Source organism: Somniosus microcephalus, chromosome 5, assembly GCF_052327205.1.
Source record: "Somniosus microcephalus isolate GS21.2 chromosome 5, FLI_Smic_1.0, whole genome shotgun sequence".
Classification (NCBI taxonomy): domain Eukaryota; kingdom Metazoa; phylum Chordata; class Chondrichthyes; order Squaliformes; family Somniosidae; genus Somniosus; species Somniosus microcephalus.
Window position 1 is genome coordinate 123988569 of NC_140991.1, and position 17328 is coordinate 124005896.

The 17328-nt window shown below is 48.5% G+C and overlaps 1 protein-coding gene across 1 annotated transcript in view; it reads left to right on the plus strand.

Annotated features, from left to right (window-relative positions):
• LOC147117291 (tyrosine-protein phosphatase non-receptor type 3-like) overlaps positions 1 to 17328 on the plus strand; it is a 341164-nt gene that overhangs the window by 114850 nt on the left and 208986 nt on the right. The window contains exons 5-6 of the mRNA XM_085989357.1: positions 72 to 141; positions 5052 to 5096. Coding sequence (XP_085845483.1) covers positions 72 to 141; positions 5052 to 5096 — 115 coding nt within the window. The remainder of the gene's footprint in view (positions 1 to 71; positions 142 to 5051; positions 5097 to 17328) is intronic.

Genomic DNA, 17328 nt, shown 5'->3' on the forward strand with positions numbered 1-17328 from the left:
ATGAACAGAATTTTTTTTTTTTTAAAGAAGTTTTAATAATTTGAACGTCTTTTTCACTCAAAATATTTCAGGAGGTGCACTAAATTTCCGAGTGAGATTTTTTGTAACAGACCCTAATGCTCTGCAGCAAGACCAGACAAGGTAGGTTATGCGCATGTAAGTACTACTTATCGCATAATACCTCAATATTGTGCGTGTACAGAACTTCTAAAAATGTTGTTGCAGCGATTGCTAAATAATGACCTATTTATTCAATTAGCTATTGTACTGTCCACAAAATCTCTTATTTTTTTGCAAGTTCTGTTCTGTTTTAAATCACAGTTGACGAATATATAATTCAAAGCCTTGCATCTAACACATCCCATGGTGTAGTTACCTCCATGGTTAAAAAAGCAGAAATGACTCAAATAACCACGGGCTGGATATTTGTCCAAGAATTCACCTGGTTTCAGGCGGTCCTGGAGTGGTACTGATACAAAAATGGGGACTTAAGTGACTTACCCTTGACTCCCCATCCCTGGCAGGTTTTCACAGAATCACAGAAACCCCACAGTGCAGATAGAGGCCATTTCGGCCCATCGAGCCTGCACCGACACATATCCCACCCGATCCCCGTAACCCCTACACCAACACATATCCCACCCTATCCCTGTAACCCCATGTATTTCATCTACTCCTGCTGTGGGCAGATTTCTTCAGCTGCTGTATCTTCACCCGGCCACATACAGATTTCCGTCCAGTGGCAGAAAATAGAGCAATCAAATCTCTGAATGCTTTTCAGTTACCATAGACAAACCAGCAAATACCACAAAACTGACCAATCTGGTTACTTGAATAACTTTTTCTTGAGACAATTTTTTTTTTTAATTTAGTCATTCACGGGATGTGGGCGTCGCTGGCAAGGCCAGCACTTATTGCCCATGCCTAATTGTCCTTGAGAAGGTGGTGGTGGTGAACCGCCTTTTACAACTGAGTGGCTTGCCTAGGCCATTTCAGAGGGCAGTTAAAAGTCAGCCACATTGCTGTGGGTCTGGAGACACATATAGGCCAGACTGGGTAAGGACGGCAGATTTCCTTCCCTAAAGGACATTAGTGATCCAGACGGGTTTTTACGACAATCCGGTAGTTTTATGGTCACCATTATTGATACAGGTCCACAACCCCTTATCCGCAATTCCGAAAACCGAAAACCTCTGAAAAGCAAAAGTTTTCCCCCCTCGCGCTCGCGCCCCGACCTCCCCCTCGCGCTCGCGCCCCGACCTCCCCCCCCACGCGCTCGCGCCCCGACCTCCCCCCTCGCCCTCGCGCCCTGACCTCCCCCCCTCGCGCCCCGAACTCGCCCTCGCGCCCCGACCTCCCCCCTCGCCCTCGCGCCCCGACCTCCCCCCTCGCCCTCGCGCCCCGACCTCCCCTCTCGCGCCCCGACCTCCCCTCTCGCGCCCCGACCTCCCCTCTCGCGCCCCGACCTCCCCCCTCACCCTCACGCCCCGACCTCCCCCTCGCCCTCGCGCCCCGACCTGCCCTCGCGCCCGACCTCCCCCCTCGTCCTCGCGCCCCGACCTCCCCCCTCTCCCTCGCGCCCCGACCTCCCCCCTCGTCCTCGCGCCCCCCCTCGCCCTCGCGCCCCGACCTCGCCCTCGCGCCCCGACCTCGCCCTCGCGCCCCGACCTCCCCGCTCGCCCTCGCGCCCCGACCTCCCCCCTCGCCCTCGCGCCCCGACAGCGCCCCTCGCGCCCAACCTCCCCTCTCGCGCCCCGACCTCGCCCTCGCGCCCCGACCTCCCCCTCGCCCTCGCGCCCCGACCTGCCCTCGCGCCCCGACCTCCCCCCTCGCGCCCCGACCTCCCCCCTCGCCCTCGCGCCCCGACCTCCCCCCTCGCCCTCGCGCCCCGACCTCCCCCCTCGCCCTCGCGCCCCGACCTCCCCCCTCGCCCTCGCGCCCCGACCTCCCCCCTCGCCCTCGCGCCCCGACCTCCCCCCTCGCCCTCGCGCCCCGACCTCCCCCCTCGCCCTCGCGCCCCGACCTCCCCCCTCGCCCTCGCGCCCCGACCTCCCCCCTCGCCCTCGCGCCCCGACCTCCCCCTCGCGCCCCGACCTCCCCCCTCGCCCTCGCGCCCCGACCTCCCCCCTCGCCCTCGCGCCCCGGCCTCCCCCCTCGCCCTCGCGCCCCGGCCTCCCCCCTTGCCCTCGCGCCCCGGCCTCCCCCCTCGCCCTCGCGCCCCGACCTCCCCCCTCGCCCTCGCGCCCCGACCTCCCCCCTCGCCCTCGCGCCCCGACCTCCCCCCTCGCCCTCGCGCCCCGACCTCCCCCCTCGCCCTCGCGCCCCGACCTCCCCCCTCGCCCTCGCGCCCCGACCTCCCCCTCGCGCCCCGACCTCCCCCCTCGCCCTCGCGCCCCGACCTCCCCCCTCGCCCTCGCGCCCCGACCTCCCCCCTCGTCCTCGCGCCCCGACCTCGTCCTCGCGCCCCGACCCCGTCCTCGCGCCCCGACCTCGTCCTCGCGCCCCGACCTCGCCCTCGCGCCCCGACCTCCCCCCTCGCCCTCGCGCCCCGACCTCCCCCCTCGCCCTCGCGCCCCGACCTCCCCCCTCGCCCTCGCGCCCCGACCTCGCGCCTCGCCCTCGCGCCCCGACCTCGCCCTCGCGCCCCGACCTCGCCCTCGCGCCCCGACCTCGCCCTCGCGCCCCGGCCTCGCCCTCGCGCCCCGACCTCGCCCTCGCGCCCCGGCCTCGCCCTCGCGCCCCGGCCTCGCCCTCGCGCCCCGGCCTCGCGCCCCGGCCTCGCCCTCGCGCCCCGGCCTCGCGCCCCGACCTCGCCCTCGCGCCCCGACCTCGCCATCGCGCCCCGACCTCGCCCTCCCCCCTCGCCCTCGCGCCCCGACCTCCCCCCTCGCCCTCGCGCCCCGACCTCCCCCCTCGCCCTCGCGCCCCGACAGCGCCCCGAGCTCCCCCCTCGCGCCCCGACCTCCCCTCTCGCGCCCCGACCTCCCCCCTCGCCCTCGCGCCCCGACCTCGCCCTCGCGCCCCGACCTGCCCTCGCGCCCCGACCTCCCCCCTCGCGCCCTGACCTCCCCCCTCGCGCCCCGACCTCCCCCCTCGCCCTCGCGCCCCGACCTCCCCCCTCGCCCTCGCGCCCCGACCTCCCCCCTCGCCCTCGCGCCCCGACCTCCCCCCTCGCCCTCGCGCCCCGACCTCCCCCCTCGCCCTCGCGCCCCGACCTCCCCCCTCGCCCTCGCGCCCCGACCTCCCCCCTCGCCCTCGCGCCCCGACCTCCCCCCTCGCCCTCGCGCCCCGACCTCCGTCCTCGCGCCTCGCCCTCGCGCCCCGACCTCCCCCCTCGCCCTCTCGCCCCGACCTCCCCCCTCGCCCTCGCGCCCCGACCTCGCCCTCACGCCCCGACCTCGCGCCCCGACCTCGCCCTCGCGCCCCGACCTCGCCCTCGCGCCCCGACCTCGCCCTCGCGCCCCGACCTCGCCCTCGCGCCCCGACCTCGCCCTCGCGCCCCGACCTCGCCCTCGCGCCCCGACCTCGCCCTCGCGCCCCGACCTCGCCCTCGCCCCCCCGACCTCGCCCCCCCCGACCTCGCCCTCGCGCCCCGACCTCGCCCTCGCGCCCCGACCTCGCCCTCGCGCCCCGACCTCGCCCTCGCGCCCCGACCTCCCCCCTCCCCCCCCCTCGCACCCCGACCTCCCCCCTCCCCCCCCTCGCACCCCGACCTCCCTGAATGTGCAGCAGCAATGGGACCAAATTGATACAAGATCCAATACTGAGAATGGTAATAAGAACAAAATTCTATCGGGAAACAGAAGTAAATAGGTGAACTTGAAACACTGTCTGAATAAAAGAGGAACAATTTACAGTGATCTACTTACAGTATGGCCTTTCTCAATCATCAGGGCTTTTTTTTTTTAAAAGCTCAATTCATTTTGTACCGTTCTGAAATCCGAAAAATTCCGAATTCCGAAATACATCTGGCCCCAAGGGTTTCGGATAAGGGGTTGTGGACCTGTACTAGCTTTTTACTCCAGATTTATTTAATTGAATTTAAATTCCCCAGCTACTGTGGTGGGATTTGAACTCATGTCTTCAGATCATTATTCCAGGCCTCTGTATTACTAGTTCAATAACCTAATCACTATGCTACTTGTACCCCTTATGCAATGGTATAGGGAACGTTTAAAAATACAGTTTATAACATAGAAAATTTGCAAAAAAAATTAAAATTACCCATAATTTTACCTATTTCCTGCTTGAAACACATTAGTAAATTTTGCTGGCAGTGGCCTAACCTTTGTCAGATTTTTCGGGCTTCAGTTCTGTTCTCTCTACACTTTCCCTTGGACATTCATCCACTATGTCCTATGCTCTGCTCGTGTGCAAAGTCTGCCCCTCAGTGTCTTTCTGAGGCCTTGCCGATGTGTGACTTGAGTCTGATTCTTGGTATTGACTCCCCATGAACAACACCACAGGAGTCTGACTCTAATAAATATATAGATGTGTTTGTAAGATCCAGCTATTTACTGAGAACTGCATAAATTGGCACAATGCTCTAATTGCCTTTTAAACTAGAAAACTCAAGCTGTGGTCACACTCTTTTATGATGGAAGAAGGTGCGTCATTGTCGGAGTCCGTGGTTAGCTTATTGTTACTAGGAACATTATTGTCCAAATGCAACTGTTGGGAAGAAAAATGCAGGCATTTCCATTGTTTCAGCAAAAAGAAAGGGTATTGAAATCACTGCTATTTACTTTGGTTATGCTCCCAATACCATTATGTGTCAGTGGCAACAACTGATGGAGCTAGTTCATCTGGCAGGCGCAAGAAACTTTTTATAGAAAATGTAATGTAAATTCAGAATTCTTTATTTTAATTTTGCATATTAATGTTGGTAAATTTGTTCCAGAATGTTGCTAGCTGCTTCGCATGAAAATTATTATCCCCAGCTCATACACTTACAGATCAGAATGTATAAAGACATTGGAACCATCTATTTTGTAAATGCCTTCTCTATTTAGATTATGCACTGATATTAAATATCTTGGTCTGCTTTTCAGGCACTTGTATTTTTTACAACTGAAGAAGGAATTTATTGATGGAAGGTAAGTATTGTGTTTTGTATGCAAAACATACTCTTCTCGCTGTAGCTTTGGACAGGCCAAAACTTCAACCTGTATTGATTTCTCCTGAACTGGGTAACATTGCCATATTGAAGAGTTTATAAAAACAATTCGATTGCATTTTAATGATTGGTACATCTACTGTGGATGAAGAAGTTGTTAAATTGTGTCATTATGAGTCCAAAGCCTGATTCGGTTTGTTATACTCCAATATAGCACATTTACCTTAGTGGCATTTTTAAAAAAAATATTCGTTCCTGGGATGTGGCCATCGCTGGCAAGGCCAACATTTATTGCCCATCCCTAATTGCTCTTGAGAAGGTGGTGGTGAGCTGCTGCCTTGAACGGCTGCAGTCCTTGTGGTGAAGATACTCCCACAGTGCTGTTAGGGAGGGAGTTCCAGGATTTCGACCCAGCGACGATGAAGGAACGGCGATATATTTCCAAGTCAGGATGGTGTAGTTTGGAGGGCAACTTGCAGGTGATGGTATTCCCATGCGCCAGCTGCCCTTTTCCTTCTAGGTGGTAGAGGGTCGCGGGTTTGGGAGGTGCTGCCAAAGTAGCCTTGGTGAGTTGCTGCAGTGCATCTTGTGGATGGTACACACTGCAGCCACGGTACGCCGATGGTGCAGGAAGTGAATGTTCAAGGTGGTGGATGAGGTGCCAATCAATGAAGATATTTCTAAAATATTTTGCTTGAGTATACATGTTAATGAATTGCCGCTCTGTTCTGGAACATTGTGGAAACAGCACAAAAACGCAACTACTTTGTCTATTTTTTAAAAAAGTTAAGATACCTGGGCCTAGAATTTGGGTTGGGGCGCCAAAGTCGCCTGAGCGCAGGATTTAGCGCAGCGTTTGAGGCTTTAGCGATCGTCGGATATTCAGTTTCATTGCCCCTAGAGGGAGACGGGGCGAGGCTCGAGGCGCTCTGCGTCCCTCTTAGGCGCTGAAACTGAATATCGCAGCGCAACGCTGCGGTACTGCAGGCCTTCCTCCCATTGTTAAGGGGGAGGGGCCTGCAACAGCGCGATCCCCACTCGCGAGTGCCGGCAAACGAGCCCGGCACCAAGGAGAAGTGCCGGGCTCTCGGGAAACAGCCAGCAATGCCGTGGGGGGGAGTCAGGAGGCCGGGGACGGAGGTGCTGGCAGGCGGCCACCGAAAAAGGCGGCCGCCCCGCACCTCCACCTTAACTTGCGCCGCTGTCGGCACAGCAAGGCCCCGTGAACCGGGCGCAGGTAGCGAACGGCACAACTGCGCCATTCGCTACCAAATATCGCGCACGGGGCGCAAATGGGGCGCTGCGCACACTGATGACGTCATCGGTGGCGGCGCAGCGCAAATGGCTAATGCCACCATTCGCGCCCCTGCTGAATATCACGGGAGGCGCAGCCAGTGGCGCTACAGCCACTGACTGCCTCTTTAGGTGCTAACAGGTGGCGCCACTCACCCAATTTTTCCCCCCTGATCTCTTATGGTAAAGTAATAAGTTTTTAAACAACATAATATATACTGATGACACCAAAGAATATAACCAATGCTAGAGAATTTGATAGCATTGAAAAAGACTGGAAAAATTCAGTGAATAGGCGAAAGAATACTGATGACGTTTAATGTGAGTAAAATAAAGGAATATACATGAATGACGTTTAATGTGAGTAAAATAAAGGAATATACATGAAGTGTTGGAAAAAGGAAAATATTTAGTTGTGATCATCAATAATTTTGCTCTGAAGTTTTGCCATCCAGTGCATTCTGAAGGCCTTTCCATGGAAATATTGGGATCAAATGGCGTACTCCTGCAGTTTAGGTGCCACCAGTACCTAGATTAATACCTTGTTTAGTATAAAGTATGACCACTGGACTGGTCAAAAGTCACCCATGAGCCCTGATTTTACACTCCTGACAAAAATAGGCTTAGAAACATAGAAGATAGGAGCAGGAGTAGGCCATTCGGCCCCTCGAGCCTGCTCCGCCATTCAATGAGATCATGGCTGATCATCCAAATTCAGTACCCTGTCCCTGCCTTCTCCCCATATCCCTTGATCCCTTTAGCCTTAAGAAATATATCCAACTCCTTCTTGAATATATTTAATGAACTGGCCTCCACCGCCCTCTGTGGCAGAGAATTCCACAGGTTCACCACTCTCTGGGTGAAGAAATTCCTCCTCATTTCAGTCCTAAATGGCTTACCCCTTATCCTTATATTATGACCCCTGGTTCTGGACTCCCCAGCCATCGGAAACATCCTTCCTGCATCTAGTCTGTCCAGGCCTGACAGAATTTTATAGGTTTCGATGAGATCCCCTCTCAATCTTCTAAACTCCAGTGAGTATAAGCCCAATCGACACAATCTCTCCTCATACGTCATTCCTGCCATCCCAGGTATCAGCCTGGTGAATCTTCGCTGCACTCCTTCCAGGGCAAGAATGTCCTTCCTCAGATAAGGCGACCAAAACTGCACACAATACTCAAGGTGCGGTCTCACCAAGGCCCTGTACAGCTGCAGCAAGACATCCTTGTTCCTGTAATCAAACCCTCTTGCTGTGAAGGCCAACATACCATTTGCCTTCTTAACCGCCTGCTGCACCTGCATGCTTACCTTCAGCGACTGGTGCACAAGAACACCCAGGTCTCTTTGCACTTCCCCTTCTCCCAATCTATTGCCATTCAAATAATAATCTGCCTTCCTGTTTTTGCCACCAAAGTGGATAACCTCACATTTATCCACATTATAGTGCATTTGCCATGTTTCTGCCCAATCACCCAACCTGTCCAAATCGTACTGGAGTTTCACGACATCCTCCTCACAGCATACCCACCCACCCAGCTTTGCGTCGTCTGCAAATTTGGAGACATTACATCCAATTTCCTCGTCCAGATCATTAATGTATATTGTGAACAGCTGGGGTCCTTGCGGTACCCCACTAGTCACTGCCTGCCACTCGGAAAATGACCCGTTTATTCCAACTCTCTGCTTTCTATCCGCCAACCAGTTCTCTATCCAAGTCAATACCTTGCCCCCAATCCCATGTGCCTTAATTTTGCACGCTAATCTCTTATGCGGGACCTTATCGAAAGCCTTCTGAAAGTCCAAATACACCACATCCACTGGTTCTCCCTTATCTATTTTACCAGTTACATCCTCAAAAAATTCCAGTAGATTAGTCAAGCATGATTTACCTTTTGTAAATCCATGTTGACTTTGTCCAATCCTGTCGCTGCTTTCCAAGTGCTCTGCTATTACATCTTTTATAATGGACTCTAGCATTTTCCCCACTACTGATGTCAGGCTTACCGGTCTATAATTCCCCACTTTTTTTCTCTACCACCTTTTGAATAGTCGGGTAACATTAGCTACCCTCCAATCCATGGGTACTGTTCCAGAGTCTATCGAGTTCTGGAAGATGACCAACAATGCATCGACTATTTCTAGGGCCACTTCCTTAAGTACCCTAGGATGTAGATTATCAGGCCCTGGGGATTTATCGGCCTTCAGTCCCATCAATTTTCCTCACACCATTTCCCTACAAATACTGATTTCTTTCAGTTCCACCCTTTCATCAGACCCTATGTTCCCCGGCATCTCTGGGAGGTTATTTGTGTCCTCCTTTGTGAAGACAGAACCGAAAAATGTATTTAGTTGGTCTGCCATTTCTTTGTTCCCCATTATAAATTCCCCTGATTCTGACTGCAAGGGACCTACGCTTGACTTCACCAATCTTTTTCTCTTCACATATCTATAAAAGCTTTTACAGTCAGTTTTTATGTTCCCTGCAAGCTTACTCTCATTCTATTTTCCCCTTCTTAATTAACCCCTTTGTCCTCCTTTGTTGAATCCTAAACTGCTCCCAGTCCTCAGGATTATTGCTTTTTCTGGCCAATTTATATGTCCTCTCCTTGGATCTTATGCTATCCCTAATTTCCCTTGTTAGCCACGGTTGAGTCACCTTTTTTGTTTTGGCTTGTACTGACCTAATGGTGCAACTGTACCCATAGCTCAAGGTGGGGTCCTTTAAATTCTGTAATGTAAGATTTGCCCTTATTTTGACTATAGGCACAGGAAAAGCTTCCCAGACAGCTTGGCTTGTAGCCCAAAATTTCCAGCGAGCCAACAGCTCTTAAAAGGCTGTAGCTCACCATCAAAGGGCAAGTTATGGTGGCGACAGAAAGTTTGAATAGTTGTTTACAATGATGCAGTGGAGTCTTGTGGCAGCACTGCTACTTTTGATACTTTAGACTTGGAGTACATAGGAACAGGAGTAGGCCATTTAGCCCCTCTAGCCTGTTCCACCATTCAATGAGATCATGACTGATCTGCGACCTAACTCCATATACCCGCCTTTGGCCCATATCCCTTAATACCTTTGGTTAACAAAAATCTATCAATCTCAGATTTAAAATTAACAATTGATCTAGCATCAATTGCTGTTTGCAGAAGAGAGTTCCAAACTTCTACCACCCTTTGTGTGTAGAAGTGTTTCCTAATTTCACTCCTGAAAGGTCTGGCTCTAATTTTTAGACCATGCCCCCTAGTCCCAGACACCCCAACCAGTGGAAATAGTTTCTCTCTATCTACCCTATCTGTTCCCCTTAATATCTTGAAAACGTCGATCAAATCACCCCTTAACCTTCTAAATTCCATGAAATACAACCCTAGTTTGTGTAATCTCTCCTCATAATTTAACCCCTGGAGTCCGGGTATCATGCTGGTAAACCTACGCTGCACTCCCTCCAAGGCCAATATATCCTTCATAAGGTGTGGTGCCCAGAACTGCTCACAGTACTCCAGATATGGTCTAACCAGGGCTTTGTATAGCTTGGTATAGCTGTAGTATAACTTCTACCCCCTTGTATTCTAGTCCTTTTTGATTATTTTCTGTACCCGTTCATGACTGTTTAATCTATGTACCTGGACCCCCCCCAAGTCTCTTTGGACTTCCACTGTTTTTCACTTTTCACCATTTAGAATGTACCCTGTTCTATCCTTTTTAAGTCCAAAGTGGATGACCTCACATTTGCTTACATTGAAATCCATTTGCCACAGTTTTGCCCATGCACTTAAAATGACAGAGATATTGATAATTATGCTTTCATCTACACTGCCTAAAGCGCCACCTATCTTTGTGTCATCGGCAAATTTGAATATGTGACTTTCTATCCCATCTTCATGACTGTTATTTTACTTACGTTAATTTTATTTAGTCCCTGTCCCTGATTCAGTATTAGTTTCCTTGGGATTTCCGACATGCATTCTCTTCCTCTACTGTAAATACTGACACACAGTAATTATTCAACATGTCCGCCATTTCCTTATTATCATTCAACTACCCCAATATTAATTGGACAGAGAAGGGGTAGGTAAAGGGGATAAGGGAATGGAGTTCCTACAATGTGTTCAGGACTCCTTTCTAACCCAACATGTAAAAAGTCCAACAAGGAAGGATTCGCTATTGGATCTAATAATGGGAAATGAACCAGAGCAGATAAGAGATGTAAAAGTAGGGGAACATCTAGACAATCATGACCATAATATAATATGCTTTAAGATGATAATTGAGGAGGACATAAGTATGACGAAAACCAGGGTAATAGATTGGAGAAAAACTGATTTTGAGGGGCTGAGAATAGAACTTGGGAAAATAAAATGGACAACAATATTGGCAAACAACGATGTAGAACAGCAACAGGAAACATTTAAAACGGTGTTCAACAGAGTGCAGGAACAGTATATTCTGCTAAAAGGAAAGAACAAACTAAACATTAATGAGACTCCATGGATGAATAAAGCCAAAAGGGAATAATTGAGGGTAAAGAAAGAGGCATACATTAAGTACATAGACAGCAGGGGAGTGCATGATAAGGGAGATTATGAAGAGGTTAGGAGAGAAGTAAAAAAAAAACAAATAGGAACTCAAAGAGGAACTATGAAATTAAATTATCAAGGAACATCAAACAAAATAGTAAAATATTTTACAGGCACATCAATTTAAAAAAAGGAAGATTCGGATGGGAATAGCACCATTAAGGGATAGACCAGATAATACCACAGGTAATGATAGAGAGATGGTAGAAATATTAAATAATTATTTTACTTCAGTATTTACCAGGGAGATAGAAGAGGTGGACATGACATTGGATGATCAGATTAGTAATGAGATAAGTGCATTTAAAATAAAAAGAGGGGATATATTAAATAAACTAATCAAACTCAAAGAGGATAAAACCCCTGGTCTGGATGGATTGCATCCACACATTTTAAAAGAATGTAGGGAAGAGATAGCAGAGGCATTACTACACACATTTAATAATTAGTTAGAAAAAGGTGTAGTGCCAGAGGACTGGCGGATGGCTAATGTCATACTTATATTTAAGAAGGGGGATAGAACCTGTCCAGGGAATTATAGACCAGTCAGCTTAATATCGGTAGTAGGAAAAATAATGGAATCCCTACTAAAGGAGAAAATAGAAGAACATCTAGAAACCAAAAACATAGCAATGAATCGTCAGCATGGATTTCAAAAGGGAAAGTCTTGCTTGACCAACCTCATTGAATTTTTGAAGAGGTAACAGAGAGCGTAGACAATGGTAATGCAGTAAATGTAATTTATCTAGATTTTTAAAAGGCCTTTGATAAGGTACCCCATAATAGACTGAAGAACAAGGTCAGAGAATGCGGAGTTGGGACAAGTAGCAGAATGGATAGCTAGCTGGCTTCAAGACAGAAAGCAGAGAGTAGGGGTAAAAGGTAGCTATTCACAGTGGCAGAAGGTGGGCAGTGGTGTTCCACAAGGGTCAGTGCTGGGACCACTGTTGTTCACAATTTACATTAACGACTTAGACTTTGGAATCAAAAACACAATTTCTAAATTTGTGGATGACGCCAAATTAGGGGGAATAGTCAATGCTGAGGAGGACTGCAATAAATTACAGGAGGACATGAATAAACTTGCCGAATGGGCATATAATTGGCAAATGAATTTCAACATCGATAAATGTGAGGTATTACATTTTGGTAGGAAGAATAGGGAGGTCACTTATTACTTGGAGGGTGCGAGTCTAGGTGGGGTAGAGGAACAAAGGGAAATTGTTATTTCTCTTTAAATCATTCTTGATAAGATTACTTAAGCAGTTTAAGTAAAGGGGAAAAGTTAACTATTTGGGATTCTGTTGGTTTAAGAAGAGTAAAACAAGGTTACACTGCAGTAGGAGTAAATTGGCACAGCAGGCAGTGGAAACCAGTTCTCTAACCAATCAGCAGGGGTGACTCATTTGGCTGTAAACAAACAAACAGTATAAAAAGACCAGTACTAGTGCGAGCAAGCACTGAGTGCGAGTCAGCAGAGAGTGCTGTGAGTTTGGGTAAGTGTGAGATAGGGTAAGTGGGGTGTTCGGTGCTCTTTTCAAACTTTAACTCTGTGGGTTGTAGTTAATAAGGCCTTTCTGGTGCAGAGTTAATTTAAATGCAATTAATTAAAAGGGATACTAGCATCTAAAATCGGGCAGAGGGTGTCCATAACTAACAATAAAAAATTTAATTAATTACATAGAATGGAGCAGGTGATGTGTTACTGTTGCGAGATGTGGGAGCCGGTGGACCCCATTGAGGCTCACGGTGATTACGTCTGTGGCAAGTGTCTGCTGCTACAGGAACTCCAGCTCCGTGTTGATGAGCTGGAGTCTGAGCTTCAGACACTGCGACACATCAGGGAGGGGGAGAAGTACCTGGACTCTGTGTATCAGGAGGTGGTCACACCTATGAAGTTAATTAATTCAGATGTAGCCCATGGTCAGGGACAGGACGGTGTGACTACGAGTGAGGCAGGTATGGGGATCCAGGAGGTAGAGCTGGAGGAGCCGCAGCCCTTGCTCTTGTCCAACAGGTTTGAGGTTCTTACTCCCTGTGGGGACAGGAGCAGGGATTGCAGGGAGGATGAGCAACCTGGCCACAACACCGTTGAACGGGGGGCCATTCAAGAGGGGGGAGTATATAGAAATGTTGTAGTGGTAGGGGATAGTATTATTAGGGGGATAGATAGAGTTCTCTGCAGCCGAGAGCGAGAGTCCCGAAGGGTGTGTTGCCTACCCGGTGCCAGGGTTAAGGACATCTCCTCTGGGCTGGAAAGAAACTTGCAGTGGGAGGGGGTGGATCCAGTTGTCGTGGTCCATGTTGGTACAAACGACGTAGATAGGACTAGGAAGCCGGTTCTGTTCAAGGAGTATGAGCAGCTAGGGGTCAAATTAAAAACAGAACCTCAAGGGTAATAATCTCTGGATTATTACCTGAGCCACGAGCGAATTTCACTAGGACAAATAAAATTAGAGAGTTAAATGCGTGGCTCAAAGACTGGTGTGGGAGAAATGGGTTTTGCTTCCTGGGACACTGGCACCAGTGCTGGGGCAGGAGGGAGCTGTTCCGTTGGGACGGGCTTCACTTGGCCAGTGCTGGGACTAGAGTCCTGGCAGATCATATAACTAGGGCTGTAGAGAGGGCTTTAAACTAACTAGTGGGGGGAGGTTCCTAGAGAGCAAATAATAAAAATGACAACAGAGAAGGTCATAGACTTAGGTAGCAGTGGGGAAATTAAAAACCAGAGCGTGTCAGGAAGGGGCAGAAGGTATGGAGTAAAAGGTAAAGTAATAAAAAGGGCAAAAGCAGGAACTAAGTGTCACAAAACATATTTGAACGTTCTCTATCTGAATGCAAGTAGCATTCGTAAGAAAATAGACGAGTTAATGGCAAAAATAACTACATATGGGTATGATCTTGTGGCCATTACAGAAACATGGCTGCAGGGTGACAATGCCTGGGAATTAAACATACCAGGTTATTTAACGATCAGGAAGGACAGGCAGGAAGGAAGGGGAGGTGGGGTGGCTATGTTAATAAAGGAAGGAATCACTGTAATACAGAGAAGTGATATTGGGTCAAAAGGTCAGGATAATGAAACAGTTTGGGTGGAGGTAAGGAATAATAAGGGGAAAAAAACACTAGTGAGCGTAGTCTATAGGCCTCCGAACAGTTGCAACTCTGTTGGACGGAGTATCAATCAGGAAATAGTTGAGGCTTGTAATAAGGGAACATCTATAATTATGGGGGATTTTAACTATCATATTAATTGGACAAATCAAATTGGGCAGGGCTGCCTTGAGGATGAGTTCATTGAGTGTATTAGGGATGGGTTTCTTGAGCAGTATGTAACTGAACCGACCAGGGGGCAAGCAACCTTAGATCTGGTCCTGTGTAACGAGACAGGATTAATTAAAAATGTCCTAGTAAAGGATCCCCTTGGAATGAGTGACCATAACATGGTTGAATTCCATATTCAATTAGAGGGTGAGAAGGTTGGATCTGAAACAAGCGTGCTAAGCTTGAATAAAGGAGACTATGAAGGTATGAGAGTGGAATTGAGTAGAGTGGATTGGGAAAATAGATTAAAGGGTAAGACGATACATGATCAGTGGTGTACATTTAAGGAGTTATTTTACAACTTCCAAAAAATATATATTCCACTGAGAAGAAAAGGGTGTAAAAGAAAAGACAGCCATCCGTGGCTAAGTAAAGAAATTAAGGGTAGTATTCGACTAAAAACAAGGGCATATAAGGTAGCCAAATCTAGTGGGAGGATAGAGGATTCGGAAAACTTTAAAAGACAGCAAAAAATAACAAAAAGATTGATTAAGAAAGTAAATTAGCAAAAAATATAAAAACAGATAGTAAGAGTTTTTATAGTTATATAAAAAGAAAAAGGGTGGCTAAAGTACATGTTGCTCCCTTAGAGGATGAGACCGGGAAATTAATAGTGGGAAATATGTAGATGGCAAAAACACAATGTATATTTTGTATCAGTCTTTACAGTAGAGGACACTAAGAATATCCCAACACTGGACAAACAGGGGGCTATGGGGGGGAGGAGCTAAACACGATCAAAATCACTAAGGAAGTGGTACTCGGTAAAATAATGGGACTCAAAGCGGATAAATCACCTGGACCTGATGGCTTGCATCCTAGGGTCTTGAGGGAAGTGGCGGTAGGGATTGTGGATGCATTAGTAATAATTTTCCAAAACTCCCTGGACTCGGCAAAGGTCCCGGCAGACTGGAAAACTGCTAATGTAACACCCTTATTTAAAAAGGGCAGTAGACAGAAGGCTGGAAACTATAGACCGGTTAGCCTAACATCTGTGGTAGGTAAAATTTTGGAGTCCATTCTTAAGGAGACAGTAACAGGACATTTGGATAAACATAATTTAATAGGACAAAGTCAGCATGGTTTTATGAAGGGGAAGTCATGTTTGACAAATTTGCTGGAGTTCTTTGAGGAAGTAACATATAGGGTGGATAAAGGGGAACCAGTGGACATAGTGTATTTAGACTTCCAAAAGACATTTGACAAGGTGCCACACAAAAGATTATTGCTTAAGATAAAAAATCATGGGATTGGGGGTAATATTCTGGCATGGATAGAGGATTGGCTATCTAACAGAAGGCAAAGAGTTGGGATAAATGGTTCATTCTCAGACTGGCAATCAGTAACTAGTGGTGTTCCGCAGGGGTCAGTGCTGGGTCCCCAACTCTTTACAATCTATATTAACGATTTGGAGGAGGGGATCAAGTGTAACATATCAAAGTTTGCAGATGATACAAAGATGGGAGGGAAAGTAGTGAGTGAGGAGGACATAAAAAACCTGCAAAGGGACATAGACAGGCTAAGTAAGTGGGCAGAGATTTGGCAGATGGAATACAATACTGGAAAGTGTGAGGTTCTGCACTTTGGCAGGAAAAATCGTAGAGCAAGTTATTATCTTAATGGCAAGAAACTGGAAAGTACTGAAGTACAAAGGGATCTGGGGGTCCTGGTGCACGAAACTCAAAAGGTTAGTATGCAGGTGCAGCAAGTGATTAAGAAGGCCAATGGAATGTTGCCTTTCATTGCTAGGGGGATAGAATATAAAAATAGGGAGGTATTGCTTCAGTTGTACAAGGTATTGGTGAGACCGCACCTGGAATACTGCATACAGTTTTGGTGTCCATACTTAAGAAAAGACATACTTGCTCTCGAGTCAGTACAAAGAAGGTTCACTCGGTTAATCCCGGGGATGAGGGGATGGACATATGAGGAGAGGTTGAGTAGATTGGGACTCTACTCATTGGAGTTCAGAAGAATGAGAGGCGATCTTATTGAAACATATAAGATTGTGAAGGGGTTGGATCGGGTGGATGCGGGGAGGATGTTCCCGATGATGGGTAAAACTAGAACTAGGGGGCATAGTCTTAGAATAAGGGGCTGCTCTTTCAAAACTGAGATGAGGAGGAACTACTTCACTCAGAGGGTGGTCGGTCCATGGAATATGCTGCCTCAAAAAGCTGTAGAAGCTACATCATTACATAAATTTAAAACAGAAATAGACAGTTTCCTAGAAGTAAAGGGAATTAAGGGTTACGGGGAGCGGGCAGGAATTTGGACATGAGTCTAGGTTCGGATCGGACATGGCCCTGTGGGTAGCGGAGCGGGCCCAGGGGCCGTGTAGCCTGATCCAGCTCCTATTTCGTCTGTCTACTTCTGTTAGATTCAGGAGATGGTTCTGTGATAGTAGATTGGCGGTTAGGATCAGATCAGCCATGATCTTATTGAATGGCGAAGCAGGCTCGAGGGGCCGATTGGCCTACTCCTGCTCCTATTTCTTATGTTCTTATAAATACACAAATCACCGAAAGTTGCGACACAGGTTAGCAAGGCCATAAAAAAGGCAAACCAAGCACTAGGGTTTATTTCTAGAGGTATACAATTGAAAAGTAGGGAAGTTATGCTAAACCTGTATCGAACCTTGGTTAGACCACATTTCAAGTACTGCGTACAGTTCTGGTCGCCATATTATAAAAGGATATAGAGGCACTGGAGAGGGTGCAGAGAAGATTTACAAGGATGATACCAGAAATGCGAGGGTATACATATCCCGAAACAATGAACAGGCTGGGTCTCTCTTTTGAAAAAAGAGGAGTGACCCAATAGATGTCTTTAAAATTATGAAAGGTTTTGATAGAGTGGATACAGAGAGAACGTTTCCACTTGTGGGAAAGAGCATAACTAGAGGCCATCAAGATAAGATAGTCATCAAAAAATCCAATCGGGAATTCAGAAGAAACTTCTTTACCCAAAGAGTGGTGAGAATGTGGAACTCGCTACCACAGGGAGTGGTTGAAGCGAAAAGT